Source organism: Pseudophryne corroboree, chromosome 9 (assembly GCF_028390025.1).
Source record: "Pseudophryne corroboree isolate aPseCor3 chromosome 9, aPseCor3.hap2, whole genome shotgun sequence".
NCBI classification, from domain to species: Eukaryota; Metazoa; Chordata; class Amphibia; order Anura; family Myobatrachidae; genus Pseudophryne; species Pseudophryne corroboree.
In genome coordinates this window covers 40,328,672-40,352,011 of record NC_086452.1, presented here as the reverse complement: position 1 = coordinate 40,352,011, position 23,340 = coordinate 40,328,672, and the positions used below count along the sequence as shown (strand labels likewise).

At 50.1% G+C, this 23,340-nt stretch overlaps 1 protein-coding gene across 7 annotated transcripts in view; it reads left to right on the top strand.

Annotated features, from left to right (window-relative positions):
* The window catches only part of PATJ (PATJ crumbs cell polarity complex component), a 446,647-nt gene extending 435,473 nt beyond the window's left edge, over window positions 1-11,174 (top strand). For all 7 annotated transcript variants that reach the window (XM_063939224.1, XM_063939227.1, XM_063939228.1 and 4 more), the window contains 3 exons: window positions 5,238-5,335; window positions 6,417-6,540; window positions 8,214-11,174. In XM_063939224.1, the coding sequence (XP_063795294.1) occupies window positions 5,238-5,335; window positions 6,417-6,540; window positions 8,214-8,360 (369 nt within the window). In that variant the 3' untranslated portion in view covers window positions 8,361-11,174. The remainder of the gene's footprint in view (window positions 1-5,237; window positions 5,336-6,416; window positions 6,541-8,213) is intronic.
* Window positions 11,175-23,340: the final 12,166 nt, after the last annotated feature.

Here is a 23,340-nt window from a genome sequence, read left to right as displayed (position 1 = left end):
GGACATGGTCGACATATGAAAAGGTCGACATGAGTTTTTTAACTTTTTTTGGTGTCGTTTTTTGCGTAAAGTGACTGGGAACCCCAATTAGTGCACCGCGTCCCCTCGCATGGTGCCTTCGCTCCGCTACCGCTTCGCTCGGCACACTTTACCGTTCCAATCGTAGTCCATGTGGATCGTAAAGTATGGAAAAGATCCCCAAAAGAAAAAAAAGTTAAAAAACTCATGTCGACCTTTTCATGTGTCGACCATTTTCGTGTGTCGACCATGTGTCCATGTCGACCATGTCAATGTCGACCAATAGTGGTCGACCTAATGACTGTCGACCATAACATGGTCGACCATGTGAACGGATACCAAGTCAGAGGTTCCCCTCTGTGTCTTTCCGTCCTCTCCATCCGCAGCACTTTGTAGAAGTTTCCCTTTGTTCATAGGCTCATAGGGGTACATTTACTAAGATGGGAGTTCTATTCTTGTAGAAGATAATACCTTGAATCTGTTCGGTTGCAACATCTCATCTTAAATAGAACTCCCCATCTTAGTAAATTTACCCCCTACTTTTTAGTTACTGTAATGTTACATAGCTGATTTGGTGCCAGTGATGTGTAGGTGGTCAGAACAAAGCGGATTGTACAAATAAAGGGGACTACAAACATTTAGGCTGCATTTTATAATCGGTTTATAATTGATTGTAATATGCGATTGAGCTACATTTTCTAGACTTTGTGTTACCTGAGGAAACTTCGTAACACATAATACAGGTTACTCTGATGTAAAATGAATGGTGACTTCATTATGAAAGCATGAAATGTGCCGGTGGCAGAGTGCAGGCTGAACCAACATTCACATCAGTGCATTCGATTAGTTCAGTAGGAAATTGCAGCACCATGGAGACGCGTTGTAAGATTCCGTCCTGTTTGTGCTCTGCGAAAATCCACAACTTCTGTCCACAGTCAGTGACCTATTGGCTTAGGAGGCAGGTGAAACAAAATCCCAGATTAGCTGCGGCACGCGGTGGATTATCGGAGCTGATTAGGTAGCCCCCCCCCCGGCTATACTTTTACACCCGCAGTCGGTGCGGGTAATTGTGTTAACCACTTAACTGGCTAATATTAAATCCCAAAATTTACCCTAAACTATATATTTTTTTAAATTAGGCAAATAATAACTGTTTGAACCTAATTCAATATAAATTTTCAAACAAAAATGCTAAATCAAGTTAAAACAGACAATATTTACATAATGTGATCATGAAAAGTCAAATTGACAATTTGGGGGACATTTTTGGAAAAAGAAAACCAGTCTAATGGTGCCCACACACGGTGCGATTCTCGCATGCTATTTTATTTAAGTCCTAACTATTAACTTTAATATGCAGTAATCAGATAGCAAGAAGCATACAATCGTCTATATATTCACACACACACACACACACACACACACACACACACACACACACACACACACACACACACACTAGGTGCAGTTATATATATATAACTGGTGGCATCAGATGTGACCATGTCAGGGAAAGCCCAGCCTGGTGTGGTGGCATCTGATGTGACCATGTCAGGGAAAGCCCAGCCTGGTGTGGTGGCATCAGATGTGACCATGTCAGGGAAAGCCCAGCCTGGTGTGGTGGCATCTGATGTGACCATGTCAGGGAAAGCCCAGCCTGGTGTGGTGGCATCAGATGTGACCATGTCAGGGAAAGCCCAGCCTGGTGTGGTGGCATCTGATGTGACCATGTCAGGGAAAGCCCAGCCTGGTGTGGTGGCATCAGATGTGACCATGTCAGGGAAAGCCCAGCCTGGTGTGGTGGCATCTGATGTGACCATGTCAGGGAAAGCCCAGCCTGGTGTGGTGGCATCTGATGTGACCATGTCAGGGAAAGCCCAGCCTGGTGTGGTGGCATCTGATGTGAACATGTCAGGGAAAGCCCAGCCTGGTGTGGTGGCATCTGATGTGACCATGTCTGGGAAAGCCCAGCCTGGTGTGGTGGCATCTGATGTGACCATGTCAGGGAAAGCCCAGCCTGGTGTGGTGGCATCTGATGTGACCATGTCAGGGAAAGCCCAGCCTGGTGTGGTGGCATCTGATGTGAACATGTCAGGGAAAGCCCAGCCTGGTGTGGTGGCATCTGATGTGACCATGTCAGGGAAAGCCCAGCCTGGTGTGGTGGCATCTGATGTGACCATGTCAGGGAAAGCCCAGCCTGGTGTGGTGGCATCTGATGTGACCATGTCAGGGAAAGCCCAGCCTGGTGTGGTGGCATCTGATGTGAACATGTCAGGGAAAGCCCAGCCTGGTGTGGTGGCATCTGATGTGACCATGTCAGGGAAAGCCCAGCCTGGTGTGGTGGCATCTGATGTGACCATGTCAGGGAAAGCCCAGCCTGGTGTGGTGGCATCTGATGTGACCATGTCAGGGAAAGCCCAGCCTGGTGTGGTGGCATCTGATGTGACCATGTCAGGGAAAGCCCAGCCTGGTGTGGTGGCATCTGATGTGACCATGTCAGGGAAAGCCCAGCCTGGTGTGGTGGCATCTGATGTGACCATGTCAGGGAAAGCCCAGCCTGGTGTGGTGGCATCTGATGTGACCACACCAGGCACGTGGTTAAAGTCCTCTGCATGAAGTAAGAATGACTGTGTAGGGCAGCAGTGTGACTAATCTGATTGGCTGGCACATCGTCTGTGCGTATGAAAATGTTGTGTATTGTGTGTGCTGCACTGTACCTGTAATGTGTGCATGTTGTGTGTACATATATCAGAAGGTACATCTGTAATCACAGTATTAGGCGCATGAAGTGAGGCCTCTGATATGTCAACATTGTCAGAATGTCAACAATAGGGTTTGGCTGCGGGAGGGCAGGGTTAAGCTGCTGCTGGTGGAGTAGGGTTAGGCTGTGGGGTGGCAGGGTTGGGATTAGACAGCAGGTGTAGCAGAGTTAGGCTGAGGGTGTAGCAGGGTTGGGGTTAGACAGCAGGTTTAGCAGGGTTAGGGTTAGGCTGTGGGTGTAGCAGGGTTAGGGTTAGATAGTAGGTGTAGCAGGGCAGGCTGCCGGTGTAGCAGGGTTAGGGTTTGACAGCAGGTGTAGTAGAGTTAGGCTGACGGTGTAGCAGTGTTGGGGAAAGACAGCGGGTGTAGCAGGTTTAGGCTGCAGGTATAGCAGGGTTAGGTTTAGGCTGCCGGTGTAGCAGGGTTGGGATTAGACAGCGGGTATAGCAGGGCTAGGGTTAGGCTTCGGGTGTAGCAGGGTTAGGCTGTGGGATGGCATGGTTAGGATTAGGATGCGGGTATGGCAGGGTTGGGGTTAGACAGCGGGTGTAGCAGGGTTAGGGTTAGACAGCGGGTGTAGCAAGGTTAGGGTTAGACAGCGGGTGTAGCAGGGTTAGGGTTAGGCTGCAGGTGTAGCAGGGTTGGGGTTAGACAGCGGGTGTAGCAGGGTTAGGGTTACACAGCGGGTGTAGCAGGGTTAGGCTGCAGGTGTAGCAGGGTTGGGGTTAGACAGCGGGTGTAGCAGGGTTAGGGTTAGGCTGCCGGTGTAGCAGATTAGGGTTAGGCTGCAGGTGTAGCAGGGTTGTGGTTAGACAGGGGGTATAGCAGGGTTAGGGTTAGGCTGCAGGTGTAGCAGGGTTGGGGATAGACAGCGGGTGTAGCAGGGTTAGGGTTAGGCTGCCGGTGTACCAGGGTTAGGGTTAGGCTGCAGGTGTAGCAGGATTAGGCTGCAGATGTAGCAGGGTTATGTTTAGGCTGCTGGAGTGGCAGGGTTAGGCTGCGGGTGTAGCAGGGTTAGGGTTAGGCTGCCGGTGTAGCAGGGTTGGGGTTAGGCCGCAGGTGTAGCAGCAGGGTTAGGGTTAGGCCGCAGGTGTAGCAGGGTTAGGGTTAGGCTGCCGGTGTAGCAGGGTTAGGCTGCCGGTGTAGCAGGGTTAGGGTTAGGCTGCAGGTGTAGCAGGGTTAAGTTTAGGCTGCAGGTGTAGCAGGGTTGGGGTTAGACAGCGGGTGTAGCAGGGTTAGGGTTAGGCTGCCGGTGTAGCAGGATTAGGGTTAGGCTGCAGGTGTAGCAGGGTTGTGGTTAGACAGCGGGTGTAGCAGGGTTAGGGTTAGGCTGCAGGTGTAGCAGGGTTGGGGTTAGACAGCGGGTGTAGCAGGGTTAGGGTTAGGCTGCAGGTGTTGCAGGGTTGGGGTTAGACAGCGGCTGTAGCAGGGTTAGGGTTAGGCTGCAGGTGTAGCAGGGTTGGGGATAGACAGCGGGTGTAGCAGGGTTATGGTTAGGCTGCCGGTGTAGCAGGATTAGGGTTAGGCTGCAGGTGTAGCAGGGTTCTGGTTAGACAGCGGGTGTAGCAGGGTTAGGGTTAGGCTGCAGGGGTAGCAGGGTTGGGGATAGACAGCGGGTGTAGCAGGGTTAGGCTGCCGGTGTAGCAGGGTTAGGGTTAGGCTGCAGGTGTAGCAGGATTAGGCTGCAGATGTAGCAGGGTTATGTTTAGGCTGCTGGTGTGGCAGGGTTAGGCTGTGGGTGTAGCAGGGTTAGGGTTAGGCTGCAGTTGTAGCAGGGTTAGGCTACTGGGGGGAAGAGGTTAGGGTTAGGCACTAGAGGGAGGGGTAGGGATGGGGAGAATACTCACTGGAACTGCTGCTGGAAGTCACACTCGCATAACCACTAGGGCCATGAAGACATCGCTGGAGCTGCTGGACCCGTTTGGAGAAGATAAGCCACTGTTAGACCACCAGGGACCTTATGTCAGCATTCTAACCTTGCAAGCAGGGCCCTCTGCCCTCTCTGTCATTACCCAGTCTGCTTTTATTACGGTTTTGTTCCCAATTGTAAAGCACAAGGGAATATGCTGACTGTTAATACAATAAATATCTATGATTATTATAGTGGAATCAGGACTGATGCACAGTGTGTCTGGGGAGGGTGTGGAATCTCAGCCATTTAACCGTAACAGCGAGGCACCTCGGAATGTTAGGGACACCTATCCTCAATCTTCCGCTATGGTGTATAATAACATAAGTTAACCAGAGGAGTTGTGCAGTGCGTCAGCCCCACCGTACGGCCAATGTGTCCTGTGTGGATTGCTGATCAGTCCATTTGCACCGGTAGCTCCACTGCACATCGGATAAGAGCCCGGTAGGGAGTTGTTTGTTGTATTGATGTAACTCGCGAGGCTGCTGTGCAGAGATAAATGTGATTTCAGTGTTGCGCCATCTAGCTCTCCGTGTGTTTTGTGTTCTAGGTTGTAGCAGATACGAATATTAGTGCGATCGCCAGCCAGCTGGAGAGCATGTCTCTGAGTCAGAACGTCAGCTCCGATCACCAGCAAGAGGAGGGGGAGTGAGTACACCTGACACTCTGTAAATGTGGGGGGCAATTTTCTGCAAAATGAGTAGAATAAGCTGCCGATTGTACAGTGGAACCAGTTGCACCATGCACATATACTCGTATTCTGCCATGTTTCATGATTAATATGGAGAGTCGCTTTAGACTGCACACCCTTGCTGCTTGTAATGAGAGGTGCTACCTTGGTGAGACTTATAGTGCTACACATAGAAAAACAGATGCACTATGCAAACATTACTACTGACAGTTGAAATAAATATTACAATTAAATATCCTATAAGAGGTTGTTAGCATAAATTTGGACAAAGTTCTGGGCTTACCCACCAATGTCCAGGTCATCTCATGGGAAAGAGATGCAGGTGCACTCTGCAAACATTACTACACTCCTAACAGCTGCTATCACTCACCTAATACTATGTAACACTTCACTGCTATCTGTACATTTGTGTGATGCCCTGGGAAGGTTTTGGCTGGACTGGTTTGGGGTGCCCTAACGTGAACTCCTAGAATGTTAGGGTCTTAACCAATGAGGTGATCTGGACGTTGGTGGGTAAGCCCATAACTTTGGCCAGATGTATGCCAACAACCTCTTATTTGATATAGTAATATTTAATTCAATTGAAGAGTGATGTTTGCTTTAGTGCCCCTGCATCTTTTTTTTTTTTTTTCTGTGGTTTTGTGATAACTCAGCCACCACCATAGGGTGGTGCTGTTTTTTGACTCTTTATATATTATCTTATACTCCTTACATAAATACAGTATTAATTAACCTTAATATAATTTTTGGGATAGTCATTGATTTTTTTTTTTACAGTTATAGTATAAAAGCACCAATTTCCGATACAGTGGCGTTCGGGTAATTATGCGTAGGCACTCTTGGTGCCCCGCGTACTTACTGATGTACTAGATAGAGCCACTGGGACTCCACTATTAGAGGTCTTTTCTATTGGTGAACGGAACTAATATAGACAAGCATGCAGCCAATCACTTCACTAGGAGCCAGTGACCTCACCTGTGCACATGTTGCCTGAAATTCTGCCACAGGTTTATATCACTAACTGTTTTTGTGTTGCAGGTCCCCTGTCCCGAAGCTCATCCATCTGGAGAAGGGTGCGGATGGGCTCGGGTTTAGCATAGTCGGGGGGTATGGGAGCCCTCATGGAGACCTTCCAATTTACGTAAAGACAATATTTTCTAAGGTAAAGTGTTGCTGCAAATTTCTGTCTCCATTTTCTACCTGTATCTAATATCAGTGCCGTATATGACTTGTATAGTGCCCCAGTCACTGATAACCACAACCACAGTTATACTTTATTACATCCCCCCCCCCCCCCACACACACACCACGTTGTGTGCGTCTATTACCCTGGTAGCGGCACAGAAACGTGGGATGTCAGTAGCGCATGTGTGTGGGGGGGGGGGGGGGGGTCCGAGTACCTGGAAACCCCCATTGACGAGCCAAATGTTTATTTGTGAGACGGAGACAGCAGTGTCTCAGTCTCCGCAAAAGCAAAATCGCGACCACGGAGCTACTGCAGCAGCACTCACACCCCCTGTGATTAGGCCACACCCCCTGAAAAGTACCTGGGTCCAGCCAGGTTCTCTACTGCCCTGCCCACGTCATCCCCTTCTTGCCCGCCTCACGTCAGTCTCCCTGCCCTCACGTATCACATGTCTGGGGAGGAAGGGGAACTCCTCAGGTCCAAGTTGGCAAAACGTGTTTTTGCCAGCCAATAAGCATAGCTCACATCACAGATGTGTGTAGGTCTATCAGCCTGCGATGGGGGCAGCTCTTCCAGAAGTGACACTTAGGTTATGGGATACAGAAATCCTGGCTCAGCGAACAGTAGCGCTGTTTATATGGGTTGGGTATGGAATCCCGGCAGTCGGGATCCTGGATATCAGAATACCGACCCAGGAAACCTGGCTGCCAGAATGCCGCAGGCGGGGGGGGGGGGGGGGGCTTGCTGCGCTCCCCACAGGTTCTATTCCCTACTCTATGGCTGTCGTGGACACACATAAGTGGGAATAGCCTTGGTGCAGCTGTCGGCATTCTCAGCGGTCGGCATCCCGGCGTCGGTATTCTGACCGCTGGGATAGTAACTACATGGGTACTATGGAGATATATTGTTATTGAGGGTAAGACATTGGGATGCATTTAATGCTACTAGTGCGGTGCTGATGCAGAGCAGAATGTGGGAATAAATGTTTCTGTCCTTCCTCCGTTCAGTGCGACGTACTCACCACGTTCTCTGCACACAGGAGTTAACCATTCATTCATTCATTTATTTGTAGTAGCGCCCTCTGCTGGCTGTTACACAGTAATACAAGTGCATTCTGTCCCAGAGACAAAGGCTAGCTATAATAAAACAATTGCTTTACATTCTGCCATACGGTATGAATTAGTTTGTGCGGATATCCCATGCGTGTAGCTCCGACTGATTGCTTCCATCTGCTCATTCACAAATCCTTTGTTTCTAGTACAGCGGAACAATGGCCGCTCCTCCGCAGCACATTCTGCAAATGTTTCCACTTATTACAGTCTGTCTGTAAAACCCATCGTTAACAGCTGCCTAAATCCCCACAATACGTGCGTTACAAGAGATCCCTGCGTGTTCTACACGGTTATTACATCGCAGGACATTCTCCCCCCCCCCCCCACTCGCTCCATAAAACATGCCGTCGTGGGCCCCAGGGCGCTGTGATTTAATAATCCGGGTTAGAGTATAGGCCACGTGCTCATGTAGGCAGCTCGCTGAACATGGCGGACGAGGCTCTCCTGAGACTGCCGGTTATTGGAAGAAATAACATCTCATTTAGAGAAGCAGAACAGCGGCTGAGTATTATTATTTTGTTTTGTTTTTTCACCCAGGGAGCCGCCGCAGTGGATGGGAGATTGAAGCGTGGAGACCAGATATTAGCGGTGAACAACGAGAGCCTGGAGGGCGTCACGCACGAAGAGGCCGTCGCCATTTTAAAGCGCCAGAGGGGGAATGTCACACTGACTGTGTTATCGTAATGAGTGACCATGAGGCAAGCGAGTTGTCAGAGACCGCACCGCGTGTCGTAGCCATAGGCAGTAGCTGACTCTCCTGCGAGGGACAGGACAATGGCTGGCTGGGATTTGTAGTTCCACAGCTGCAGGAGAACAGTAGATTGCCTATCTCTGGTGAAACGCGTGCACTTTCCATGTAGAGAGATCTGCTCAGTGTCTCTGAGAACCATTTAGTTCTCTCTGCTTAATTTAGTGTACAGTGTAAAGCACATTAACAGAAAACACATTATCACCTTATTACCTTAATAGCTTTCAAGTCTTCCAGCCGGCTAATAGTGTATAGTATAAGGTCATTTTGTCCCCTGGTCACTGTTTGAGTTTCCTACAGCCGTTCTTGCACTTTTGGGATATAAAGGGTGTATTATATAGGGAAATGTCAGAGAATTTTAACCCTTAGAAGAGGACTTTATCATTTGGGGTCATCCGCTACAACCTATCCCCAAATAATTAGTATTCTAAGATATTAGGATACAGCATAAACCATTCCATGTGTATTCTGTAATGATGAATACTGTAACCTCTGGTGCTTACGCAATGATCGGATTGTGAGACAGGCTGGTTTCCTGCACACAATGTTCATCACTAGACCCAAAGCTTGTACAATACTTCAGATGATCATAATTAGCCCCCATGTGACTGTACGATCGCCAGGAGACTAAACGCGTCAGGTGAATCTGCTAGTGCAGTAACCCACATCCCTCACACAATGGTGTTGCTGCCTTTCTCGCACCAGACCAATTAGAATTAATTGCTGCACATCTTTACATTTGCAGCGTGTTAGTAAATGACGCCGATAACGTCTCCCAATTAGATTGTGTTTTACATCCCTCTTCGCCGTACAATGTATGCAAATTAACTCTGCTGTCGCGTAGCCATTTCTACTGTTTAACTATTGATGGGCGTTCTCAATATATATGTATATAAAGCGCGTGGATAGATAAAGCTATATTTTATTTAAGAGGTTAATTTTTCAGAACTGTAAGAGTAAGTTGCTCTGTGCTGCTGCTGCTGCCGCCTGTTTGTTTGGGATAGAGTATAAATTGCTGCTAGCTCGGTTATTTGTAGACCCCTGGTGGTGGAAAAGGATTACTGCACCTGTTGTGGTACATATTCATGAATAAAACCTCATTAAATGTAAAGTACAAACGCTACAGGTAACATTCACTAAATATATGTGTAAAAGGTTTATAAGTGAAGATGTTAGAGATACATTAGTGTTTCTGCAGAGATTTTCTGTTGTCTGTCACCCGGGAGCAGACTTTCTTCTTCCCATAAATGGTTGGTAATAAAGAGCTTTTATATCAATGCAATAGTAAATATTTCAATTTCTGATAAGGTGTGGGGACTTTTACATGTGTAGTATATAGGTATTTTGGCTTAAATCGTTCCTGTCACCTGCAGAGAGCGGTGGCGGCGGCCATTTTGTGGGCTGAAGAGAAATTATTGAGCTATCAAATCATAAGGTACTAGCGGCATCACTAAGGCATGAGGCACAATATTAGTTCAGCTCTCAGAATGGCTGCCCTCAGTGTGTCTAGGTGACAGATCATTGGCTTATCAGGCTATCTGGTGGGAATAGATTTTAATGGATGAGTTTTAGGATTTGGCATCTAATAGACTTTCACGTAGTGCATGTGGGAAGTACAGAGGGTGAACACTGGATGTATGGAGGCGTTTTTATTCTGGTTATAATTTTGTGTCCTTTAGAGGGCGACGGCTGAATGTAATTTGTGTCGTCCTCACCCCATGAATAACGTCTGGCGCATGGATTTATATAATGGTAATAATCTCCCGTGAGTCCGGTGGAAGTGTCTTGTGCCTGTGCATTATACAGAACGTGGTACAAACTCATAACCGTCCCTAGCGGAGAAATATTGGTATAGCGGGGAGAAGGGAACATCCTGTCCAGTTATTAAAGATCTATAATTAAAGGATTGACAGTGTCATTTGTAGTAGGATTGGTTTTATGTTGTCATTTCCAAAGTATTTTACAAACCTATATTTCCCAGTATATGTACGCCACAAACTGGCTCCTCCCACTTGTGACATCACTCATCTTACTCTGAACTGTGGCTGATATATTCCAGCGTGTTCTGTAGGGTGGACGTGATTCTGCTGCCTTTGTTACCATGTAATAGAAATAAAAGTTCTAGAGTTTTCTGAAATGTAACAAAAAGGTAAGAGTGACTGTTCCGCCAGTACATCCCTGAGCCGGGCCACTGTTCCGCCAGTACATCCCTGAGCCGGGCCACTGTTCCGCCAGTACATCCCTGAGCCGGGCCACTGTTCCGCCAGTACATCCCTGAGCCGGGCCACTGTTCCGCCAGTACATCCCTGAGCCGGGCCACTGTTCCGCCAGTACATCCCTGAGCCGGGCCACTGTTCCGCCAGTACATCCCTGAGCCGGGCCACTGTTCCGCCAGTACATCCCTGAGCCGGGCCACTGTACCGCCAGTACATCCCTGAGCCGGGCCACCAAATATTATTATTGTTACGTAATACAGTGTGCCAAAAAAGTGCCCACGGAGCGGGATGCGATGTAGGCTCCGCACAGACCGCGGCTATCGGCCAGTTCGTCCCGGTGATCAGATATTGAATTATGTGTCTCCTTCTGCTCAGGTTGAATCTTTTATGTGTTTTATAGGTTTATTTTAATAATTGAAATTTTCAGCTGAACGCCAAGCTAATTGTATTTTACATTCCTGTCAAACAATGAAATGAACAGAATTTTTTATTACGCTTATACATATTCCAATAAAATAGTTGCTTGCAACACGATCCGTCCAGAGTGGTGTCTTCTGTGGGGTGGAGGGTTTCTAATCGCCATTGTCAGCATGGCGAGGAAGGACCGGGATGCCGCTGCCCTGAGCGGATGGAAGGGTCTCCGGCACAGTCCTCGTGTAGATGAGAGGGAATTAATATTACAGGACACCTGGCAGCCCATATAAAGCACCCTGGGGTGTTAGGACTGTTTCTCTATATCAGTGCTAGACCAGCCTGCATTATAAGTGCAGCATATAACATGGATTGGAATGCATATATCCAAGTGCTTCCTTTTAAAACAGTTTATTAATTTTGTTTCATCCAGATGTGCATTTACCACCACTGTCTTCCTGCATCGCTCTGATGGGAGCCTCCTATCAGTCAGGGCAAACGCAGGATGTACTGGACACACACACATATAAATACACACACACAGCCGCATTCTGAATGCAGAGCCCTCTCTGTAATATGTAGAGGCGCCATCGCGATTGCAGTTTGCACTGAGATGGAGACACAGCTGTCTCCTCTGAAAAACAAAGTTCAACTTATCTTGGGGATGTTCTAGGTACTCTGAAACCCTCCCTGCATGCGCCACTCTCAATACTCTTTACTGTTGGCGGACCCTGCTCCTTCCACTATATATCTCTCAGTATGTGGCTTCCTTCTGCCTTCATTCCCCTCCTCACATCCTGTCACTGCCCCTGTCACATGCAGCCCTGTCCTCACTGACACATCACTCATCTCCTGATATACTCTGTGCTGCTGGGGACCCTGCTCCTCCCACTATATAACTCTCAGTTTGTGGCTTCCTGCTGCCTCCATTCCCCTCCTCACATCATCAGAATGTCTGGGAGATACCTGAATTTCACAGCAATAATGCCATCCTCTTCTGCTCGACACTGTGATATTACTATTACTGCTAAACAGTCCAAGGATGTGACTGGCTACAGGCTTTCCTGTGCTCGTTCACTTGAAAACTGAGGCATCTTGGGGTAGCATTGGATGAAGACAGAAATGTGACCCTAGTTATACTTCCCATAAAAATATGGGATGCAAAGAGGGTGGAGGAATAAGGTTCTGTATCTTAGTAAATCCATTTTCTGCAAAGAGCCAAGTACATAATCTGCTGTAATGGGTTACACTGCCCAGAATGACACCTTCAAGCTGTAACTCTGGAGTAAGAGGCTGTAGATTATTTCTCATCATTCCCGGGCAGTGCAGAGGTCTGTGTACATTATGTCCTATTTTCATCAATCTCCCTGAAGCTTGGCCGTGCAGAGACTGTGTGCGGAGCAAAGTGTGATACCGTGGCGCTATCCATGTCCACCCAGCCCGGGAGAAGAACAAGTAATGACTATATCTGTGAGCAGGAGTGGCCATTTTCTTGTAGCAAAGCTGCTCCTAGCAAATAAACTTCTACCAGGAAAAAGTGATCTACAACATAATGGCTGCCACTCTCCAGCACGCAGACGTAGTTGTTACTTATTCTTCTCCCCTGGGTTTCCCCAGGATAACTGGCCGGAGAGATTGTCCTTCAGACAAACTAGTCTCCCAGCTCTAGATGTATACCAGTGGTTCCCAAAAGAATCACAGCACCCTAGAGTATCAGAATTGTTTTCACTGCATCCATAGGCCCTGAGGGGTATATTTACTAAAGTGCGGGTTTATAGAAGTGGAAATTCTAGCTGTTATCTTCTAGAAGGTGTTAGATAAATGAGGAGAGTCTGATTGGTTGCTATGGGCAACATCTCTACTTCTGTAAACCTGCACCTTAGTAAATATACCCCTAAGTTTCTTATTGAGAAATATAGAAAATAATATTAAATATACACACACACACACACACACACACACACACTATACCTGTATATGTGTTCGTTGTCATCCTTAGGTACAGTTACAGTATGTGGTGAGGGACAATATTCTCTCCTGTATGTCCACATATGTTACGATAGGCAGCCACCACTCTGGTTTTGCCTATTACATTGACCATAAATAATTTGATTTGGTCCTGGACCACCTATCCAAGGCACCCCTGCAAGTGTCCCGGGGCACCCCAGGGAGCCACGGCACACCATTTGAGAACCACTGATCTATACTGTATACAGGTAAGAGGAAATAACCTGTAGAGGTCTGAATGCTCTTACAGCGCAGGATTGATGAACAGGACGGCGCTCTTACTTTTAGAAAGAACCCATTCCTCTCCTCCCTTCCTCAGTTGACTACAGGTGGGGTGCGCACCATCTTACGTGGCCCGGAAGCAGGAGATGTAGACAGAAGGATCTGACTCTGAGATGTACAGCGCCGGATGGATGACGTGTGTATGGGGAGCTGGACAGGGGAGCTAGGGCTCTTAAGGTGGGTACACACTGGCCGATATATCGGCCGTTCTATTGAACGGCCGATATATCGCGGGTCCGTCGGCCAGTGTGTACGGCCGATATGTCTGTGAACTCCGTCGTTCACAGACATATCGCGTCAGCCACACAGCACAGCTGACGTCCTATCTACCGATATATTGGCACATCGCTGTGTGTGTACGGAGCGGCCAGCCGGCCAGCCATACACATGCTGCGGTGGCCGGCGGTGATTGACAGCTGAACTGGGCGGGCGTGTTCACAGTTCATGACGTCACTCCCCGACGTGTGCACAACACACTGCCCGATCCGTCCATAGATATATCTGCAGATCAATTGATCTGCAGATATTTCTTTTTCATCCACTAGAGGTCACTGGAGTACTCTTGGGATATGGACGGCTTTTCGCAGGAAACAGGGCACTGAATATTTAAATTTAGAACTCTCCACCCCTCCATATCCCCGAGTACCTCAGTGTTTTTTCTGTGCTCATGCACTAACAGAGGCTTGTGTGGGTTCCCACACTTATCTTTGAATATTTTTGATTTTAATTTTTACCTTTTTATTACTATTTCAAGCACATCCCTTCCCAGTTTCTCCTAAAAACATGGGTCCGGGATAGTGCCGCTGCACAGAAGCAGCGCATGGCGTGTCGGTCCTCACAAAGAGCACCCTCACAGCCACACGCAGCTCACTGATTGCTGCTACAGCTGAACGGAGCTTACAGAAAGAAGCCCAGTCACAGCCATGACCTGATGCAAGAGCTGGACGGAGCTTACAGACAGAAGCCCCGTCGCAGCCATGACCTGATGCAACAGCTGGACGGAGCTTACAGACAGAAGCCCCGTCGCAGCCCTCCCTACAGGAGACAAGGTATGCTGGGGGGGACGGGGCGGTCAGCGCACGCTGCCGCCCCGCTGTGTGGGGTCCGTGTTTAACCGCCGCCCGCACCCGCCGCTAATACACCAGCCGCTCTGTCCGGCCGCCCAGCCGCTCCGTCCGCCCGCCCCAGCCGCTCCGTCCGCGCTGTATCCAGCGCTAACACCAGCCGAACTCCGTTCGCTCAGCGGCTCTCCTCACAAGCGTCCCCCGCTTCCCTGCAATGAAGGTCAGCTTCCCGGCACCCGCTTCCCGCTAAACTACACGGAGCACAGGGGGAGGGGGGGGGGGCAAGTCTGATCACAGACAGCGCTGCTGCAGGGGAGAGAAACTTATAAGGCTGCATGACAAGATTTCATATTTAGGCACCATAGGTATATTAATAGACTATTGAGCCTATATTATACACAGGAGTATTGTACCCTAACCTGTGATTATCAGTGTAAGCATGGCATGGGGGCCATTTTAACCATGCTTCCTGTTTTCTTCCTGTTTGTAATTCCAGAACGTTCCTGTCCTACATCTCTAACTCCACCGGAGGCGCAGGGGTGTTAGTGGGAATTTTGGTTCAGGTTTCACATAGGCTGGCCATGTGAACTGCACTTCGGCCATATATATATATATATATATATATATACTAGGTGCTTCATCGCGCCCTACGGGCGCTCTTCACACCGCCCTACGGGCGCTCTTCACACCGTCGCAAGGGGCTACGCCCCTTTAACCCTTGCATGCCTATATGGGGTTCAATATTTGTATTATATGGAATATTACCTGCATTCCTTTGTTAGTGGTTAAATATTGCACAATGAAAGGGCGTGCGATGGTGAAGGAGGCGCAGCCCCTTGCGACGGCGTGAACAGCACCTGCAGGGCACGATGTACAGAATGAGCGGGTGCGGGGGGGACTGCAGATGGGGGAGGGTGTCTGTAGATGCTGCAGGCGGAGGGGGGGCAGATGCGGGGGGGGCCCGGATGGGGAAGGGTTGGGAGGTGCTGCGGGTGGGGGAGAGACAGAAGAGTGGGGGCTGTAGATGGGGGAGGGGTCCGGAGGCACTGCAGGTGGGGGAGGGGCAGGGGTGCCACGGGGGAGGGGCAGGTGCAGGGATGTTGCGGATGGGTGAAGGGTTCCGGAGGTGCTGTGGGATGGGCCGGGGGTGGGGTAGGGGGTCCGGAGGCACCGCGGTGGGTGAGAGGCAGGTGCGGGTGGTGCAGCGGACGGGGAAGGGGGTCCGGAGGCGCTGCAGGTGGTGGAGGGGCAGGTGCGGAGGTGCCGTGGGTAGGTGAGGCGGGGGACCGCAAATGGAGGAGGGTGTCTGCAGATGCTGTGGGTGGAGGGGGGCAGGTGTGGGGGGAGACATATATGGGGGGTGGATGGTGGAGGGGTTCTGGAGGTGCTGTGGGTGGTGGAGGGGTGGGGGAGTGGGAGCCGCTGGTGGTGTAGGTTGTCTGGAGGCACAGCGTGTGGGGGAGGGGTGGAGTGTCGCATGTGGTGGAGGGGAAGGTGCGGAGGTGTGGTGCATTGGGGAGGGGTCTGGAGGCGCTGCGGGTACTGTACCTGCCAAAAAGGTAGTTGGAGGGTATGCAGTAACAGGGCCAGGACAGGGGTGACAGGGTCAGAACAGGGGTGACGGGGCCAGGACAGAAATGACAGGGACAGGATAGGGGTGACAGGGCCAGGGTAGGAGCGGCAGGACCAGGATAGGGGCGACAGGGCCAGGATAAGGGTGACAGGGCCAGGATAGGGATGACGGGGCCAGGATAAGGGTGACAGGGCAAGGCCAGGGGTGACAGGGCAAGGCCAGGGGTGACAGGGACATGACAGAACACAGGGCACGAGAGAGATTGGTATTAGGGACAAAACAGTGGTGACAGACAGATGTGTCTTACCGGAGTCACTGCTGCTGGCTGCTGCTGTTCCACTCCAACCTGTTGGGATCTGCTGCTGGTGGAGACTTGGCATGGCTGACTCTCTCAGGCTGGAGTCCTGCTTCCTCTGCCCGTCCGCATCCCTCCACCCACTCCTCAGTCACACACCGCGGACCTGGCGCGGCTGCCGGGCACTGTGGTAAGGGGAGACTGGGAGTGACTGGTTAGCCCCCAGGAGACGCTGCGGCTGGAGGGAGGAGGGGGTCATAGCATGCACGCGGCGCGTACCTCGCGGCTGCCGGGCACTGTGGTAAGGGGAGACTGGGAGTGACTGGTTAGCCCCCAGGAGACGCTGCGGCTGGAGGGAGGAGGGGGTCGGAGCCTGCAAGCAGCGCGGACTTCTGCAGCGCTGCCCGCCGGCTAAAGTGTGTGAAGGAGCTGGGCGCACCTCACTGCGGGCGGCAGCGCAGCATCTAGCGGTGGGGTTGCCGGGGCTGGAGATAACAGAGGCAGTACGGAACCTGCACAGCGGCAGGTGCCCCACAAAACTGCAGCTAAGAAGCGTGGAGTGTGCCAGAGAGTGACGCTCCTCCGCGCCAGAGAGACCCTGCTGAGTATGCTGATGTGGGGGGGTCAAGCACACAGTGAGCCGGTGCCCGTCTGTCTGTACGGCGTACCCCCTCACACCCCCCCATACCTCCCAACTGTCCCGATTTTCGCGGGACAGTCCCATTTTTTCGGGTCTGTCCCACTGCCCCATCCGCGGGCCGCAGTGTCCCGCGGTTGCGGGGGGGGGGGGGCAGTTGGGAAGCTCCTGTACTCGCTGTTCTGCTTAGCATGCAGCGTCTATTGAGTGGAGACAGAGGGAGACGGGGCATCAGGGGGTACGGATTAAGGGTGGGCCCAGGGGGTACGTACTCTGGGCCTCACAGTTTTAGGGGGGCCCCCAGCTGGAGTAGCTCTGTCCCAGCTCTGAAGCTCCCCCGTCCTGCCAGTAACAGCAGCAGCATTATGCTACAGTCAGCACACGCAGGTCTGTAGTGTTGCAGGGAGGCAGCAGTCTCCCTACTGTCTTCTGCCTGTGCAGGTGCATAGGGGGGAGCAACCACCCCCTCTGGATTTACCCCTAGCTGAGGGGCCAAAATCCCAATTTAAAAAAAAACACCTGAATTTGCATAAGGGGCGTGGCCACGAGGGCCGCAATTAGGCCACGCCCCCAAACCCACAGCAGGCACAGCAATGAGATAGGGTTCCTGTCTCAAGTGCCCTGGGCCCCCCGGACTCATAATCCGCCGCTGGGGGCATGCCAGCAGCTCACAGAGCGCTGGCCATGCCCCTCACTGACGAAAACAGGGGCGTGGCTCGCGATCGCGGGTCCACCCGCGAAGCCACGCCCCTTTCCCGTTGGCCATACCCCCTTTTTGCTGTGCGTGTGTCCCTCCTGCCTGAAGAAAGCTGGGAGGTATGCACCCCTGTCTGTGCCATGCCCATACCATCTGCTCCAAGTCTCCTATAGATTTTCCCAGATCTGTGACTCATTTAACTAACTCCGCCCACTGTTTCGACTCCGCCCAGCGTTAGCAAATGAAGCACAAAGTCACAGATCTGGGCTATTATATAGGAGATATTACACACCTTAAGTAATAATTTTACTGAGTCGTGCAAGTGTCTGTCTTTGTCTATTGTGTTGTCTGTCTGCATAATGAGTAAGGCACCAGCAAAGACTAAAAATAATGTCTGTACATAAATCTATGTTTCTCTGACGTCCTAGTGGATGCTGGGAACTCCGTAAGGACCATGGGGAATAGCGGGCTCCGAAGGAGGCTGGGCACTCTAGAAAGATCTTAGACTACCTGGTGTGCACTGGCTCCTCCCACTATGACCCTCCTCCAAGCCTCAGTTAGATTTCGTGCCCGGCCGAGGTTGGATGCACACTAGGGGCTCTCCTGAGCTCTTAGAAAGTAATAGTCTTAGATTTTTTTATTTTCAGTGAGACCTGCTGGCAACAGGCTCACTGCAGCGAGGGACTAAGGGGAGAAGAAGCGAACTCGCCTGCTTGCAGCCGGATTGGGCTTCTTAGGCTACTGGACACCATTAGCTCCAGAGGGATCGACCGCAGGCCCAGCCTTGATGTTCGGTCCCGGAGCCGCGCCGCCGTCCCCCTTACAGAGCCAGAAGCAAGAAGATGGTCCGGAAAATCGGCGGCATGAAGACTCAGTCTTCACCAAGGTAGCGCACAGCACTGCAGCTGTGCGCCATTGCTCCTCTCACACACTTCACACTCCGGTCACTGAGGGTGCAGGGCGCTGGGGGGGGGGCGCCCTGAGGCAGCAATAAAAACACCTTGGCTGGCTAAAATACCTCAATATATAGCCCCAGGGGCTATATATGAGGTAAATACCCCTGCCAGAAGTCCATAAAAAGCGGGAGAATAGGCCGCGAAAAAGGGGCGGAGCCTATCTCCTCAGCACACTGGCGCCATTTTTTCCCTCACAGCTCCGCTGGAGGGAAGCTCCCTGGCTCTTCCCTGCAATCTACAGTACCAGTAAGAGGGAAAAGAGAGGGGGGGCATTAAATTTGGCAGTATATATATTGAAAAGCAGCTATTTGGGACATAACTCAGTTAGTCCCTGTATATATATAGCGCTCTGGTGTGTGCTGGCATACTCTTACTCTGTCCCCCCAAAGGGTTTTGTGGGTCCTGTCCTCTGTTTGAGCATTCCCTGTGTGTGTGGGGTGTGTCGGTACGGCTGTGTCGACATGTTTGATGAGGATAATGATGTGGAGGCGGAGCAGATGCCTTTAGCAGGGATGTCACCCCCTGGGGGGCAGACACCTGAGTGGATGAGCTTATGGAAAGAAATGAGTGCACGTATAGACTCTTTACATAAGAAATTTGACGACATGCCAACTGTGGGACAGCCGAGTCTTCAGCTCGTGCCTGTCCAGGTGTCTCAAGGAGCATCAGGGGCTCTAAAACGCCCGCTATCTCAGGTGGCAAACGTAGATGTCGACACTGATACTGACACCAGTGTCGACGAGGATGAGTCGAATCTAATGCCCGTCAGGGCCATTCACTGCATGATTGAAGCAATGAAAGAGGTGCTAAACATTTCTGATTTACATCCAGGTACCACAAAAAAGGGTATTATGTTTGGGGAGAAAAAACTACCCGTAGTTTTTCCCCCTTCAGATGAATTAAATGAGGTGTGTGAAGAAGCGTGGCTTTCCCCTGATAAAAAATTAGTAATTCCTAAGAAGCTACTAATGGCGTTCCCTTTCCCGCCAGAGGATAGGTTACGCTGGGAAACACCCCCTAGGGTGGATAAAGCGCTCACACGTTTGTCTAAAAAGGTGGCACTACCGTCACAGGATACGGCCGCCCTTAAGGAGCCTGCTGATAGAAAGCAGGAGGCGATCCTGAAGTCTGTTTACACACACTCGGGCATTATACTTAGACCAGCTATTGCGTCAGCATGGATGCAGTGGCGCACCCAGGGGGGGTTTCCGAGTACCCAGAAACCCCCCTCCACCAAAAAAAAAAAAAAAAAATTATTATTTTTTTTTTTTTAATGCTGCATGAGTATTGTTAATGGCTGTCTAGCGTCCTCTGCAGCCTGTTCTCTTCCTGGTGGCACTTGTAAGTGCTTCATAAAAGTTTACTTTATTTTAATTATAGTACATATATATCCATGTGCAGTTTGTGCATACATATATACACATGTATATACATACATATAAACACACACACATGATATATATACATGCATATATATACTTGTACTGTATGTATATGTATGTATATATATATATATATATATATATTATCCTTTATTTATATGGCGCCACAAGGGTTCCGCGGCGCCCAATTACAGAGTACATGAATAATCAAACAGGAAAACAGCAACTTACAGTTGATGACAGTATAGGACAAGTACAGGGTAAATAAACATAGTTACATCAGCAGATGACACTGGAATAAGTATCAGGTGGCAGAAGACTGCTGGAGTTGATGCAGTTGAAGATTATTAAAGTAAGACAAAAGATAAGCACATGAGGGAAGAGGGCCCTGCTTGTGAGAGCTTACATTCTAAAGGGGAGGGGTAGACAGACAGGGATGACACAGACAGGTACATAGAGAGCGTAGAACAGAGGCTTAGGATGAGATTTGTCTGGGTTTGGTGAAGAAGTGGGTCTTGAGAGCCCGTTTGAAGTTTTGTAGAGAGGTGGAGAGTCTGAGGGGGAGAGGTAGGAAATTCTAGAGAAGTGGTGCAGCACGTGAGAAATCTTGGAGGTAGGAGTGGGAGGAAGTAATCAGTAGGCAGGAGAGTCGGCGTGCATTAGCAGAGTGAAGAGGACGGGTGGGAGTGTAAAGGGAGATAATGTCAGAGATGTAGATGGGAGAGGAGTGGGTGAGGGCTTTGTAAGTGAGTGTGAGAAGCTTGAAATGGATATATATATGCATGTTTAATATGCTATGTGTATATTATATATATATATATATAGGTGTATATACGGTATATATGTGTACATATATATATATGTATATATATATATATATATATATATATATATATATATATATATACACAGACACACTAGTTTTACGGACCCAGCATGTACTGGGTCACCTCAGTCCCCGCCCCCGTGCTTGGCTCCACCCAGTTCTGGAAACCCCCCCATGAAAATCCTGCGTTTGCCACTGGGATGTGCAGTGCTGCCGCTGCGTGGTCAGATAAACTGTCAGAAAATATTGACACACTAGACAGAGACACGATTCTGCTAACAATTGACCATATCAAAGATTCAGTCTTGTATATGAGAGATGCACAGAGGGAAATCTGCCGGCTGGCATCTAAAGTAAGTGCATTGTCCATTTCTGCTAGGAGATGCGTATGGACTCGCCAGTGGACAGGAGATGCAGATTCCAAAAGGCACATGGAAGTTTTGCCTTATAAGGGGGAGGAATTATTTGGGGATGGTCTCTCCGACCTAGTTTCCACAGCAACGTCTGGGAAGTCAGCATTTCTACCCCATGTCCCCTCACAGCCTAAGAAGGCGCCATTTTATCAGGTTCAGTCCTTTCGGACACAGAAAAGCAAGCGTGGAAAAGGAGGTTCTTTTCTGTCTAGGGGCAGAGGTAGGGGAAAAAGGCTGCAACAAACAGCAGGTTCCCAGGAGCAAAAGTCCTCCCCCGCTTCTTCTTCTAAGTCCGCCGCATGACGGTGGGGCTCCACAGGCGGAGCCAGGTACGGTGGGGGCCCGCCTCAAAAATTTCAGCGATCAGTGGGCTCGCTCACAAGTGGATCCCTGGATCCTTCAAGTAGTATCTCAGGGGTACAAGCTGGAATTCGAGGCGGCTCCACCCCACCGGTTCCTAAAATCTGCCTTGCCGATTGCTCCCTCAGACAGGGAGGCGGTGCTAGCGGCAACTCACATGCTGTATTCCCAGCAGGTGATAATCAAGGTACCCCTACTTTAACGAGGTCGGGGTTACTATTCCACACTATTTGTGGTACCGAAACCAGACGGTTCGGTGAGACCCATTTTAAATTTTAAATCCTTGAACAAGTACATAAAAAAATTCAAGTTCAAGATGGAATCGCTCAGGGCGGTTATTGCAAGCCTGGACGAGGGGGATTACATGGTTTCCCTGGACATCAAGGATGCTTACCTGCATGTCCCCATTTACCATCCTCACCAGGAGTACCTCAGATTTGTGGTACAGGACTGCCATTACCAATTCCAGACGCTGCCGTTTGGACTCTCCACGGCACCAAGGGTATTTACCAAGGTTATGGCGGAAATGATGATACTCCTTCGAAGAAAGAGAGTTTTAATTATCCCGTACTTGGACGATCTCCTAATAAAGGCACGGTCCAAGGAACAGTTGTTGGTGGGAGTAGCACTATCTCAGGAAGTGCTGCGCCAGCACGGCTGGATTCTGAATATTCCAAAGTCACAGCTGGTACAGACGACACGTCTAATGTTCCTGGGGATGATTCTGGACACAGCCCAGAAAAAAGTGTTTCTCCCGGAGGAGAAAGCCAGGGAGCTGTCTTCTCTAGTCAGAGACCTCCTGAAACCAAAACAGGTATCGGTGCATCACTGCACGCGGGTCCTGGGAAAGATGGTAGCTTCTTACGAAGCAATTCCATTCGGCAGGTTCCATGCCAGAATTTTTCAGTGGAATCTGTTGGACAAGTGGTCCGGATCGCATCTTCAGATGCATCGCTTGATAACCCTGTCTCCAAGAACCAGGGTGTCTCTTCTATGGTGGCTGCAGAGTGCTCATCTTCTGGAGGGCCGCAGATTCGGCATACAGGACTGGGTCCTGGTGACCACGGATGCCAGCCTGCGAGGCTGGGGGGCAGTCACAAAGGGAAGAAACTTCCAAGGACTATGGTCAAGTCAGGAGACTTCTCTTCACATAAATATTCTGGAGCTAAGGGCCATCTACAATGCCCTAAGTCAAGCAAAATCCCTGCTCCTACACCAACCGGTGCTGATCCAGTCAGACAACATCACGGCAGTCGCCCATGTGAATCGACAGGGCGGCACAAGAAGCAGGATGGCAATGGCAGAAGCCACAAGAATTCTCCGATGGGTGGAAAATCATGTACTAGCACTGTCAGCAGTGTTCATTCCGGGTGTAGACAACTGGGAAGCAGACTTTCTCAGCAGGCACGACCTCCACCCGGGAGAGTGGGGACTTCATCCAGAAGTCTTCCAAATGATTGCAAATCAGTGGGGTCGTCCACAGGTGGACATGATGGCGTCCCGTCTAAACAAAAAACTAGAGAGGTATTGCGCCAGGTCAAGAGACCCTCAGGCGATAGCGGTGGACGCTCTGGTAACACCGTGGGTGTACCAGTCAGTTTATGTGTTCCCTCCTCTGCCGCTCATACCAAAGGTATTGAGAATAAGAAAGCGAGGAGTAAACACAATTCTCGTGGTTCCGGATTGGCCAAGAAGAGCGTGGTACCCAGAACTTCAAGAGATGATCTCAGAGGACCCGTGGCCTCTGCTACTCAGACAAGACCTGCTACAGCAGGGGCCCTGTCTGTTCCAAGACTT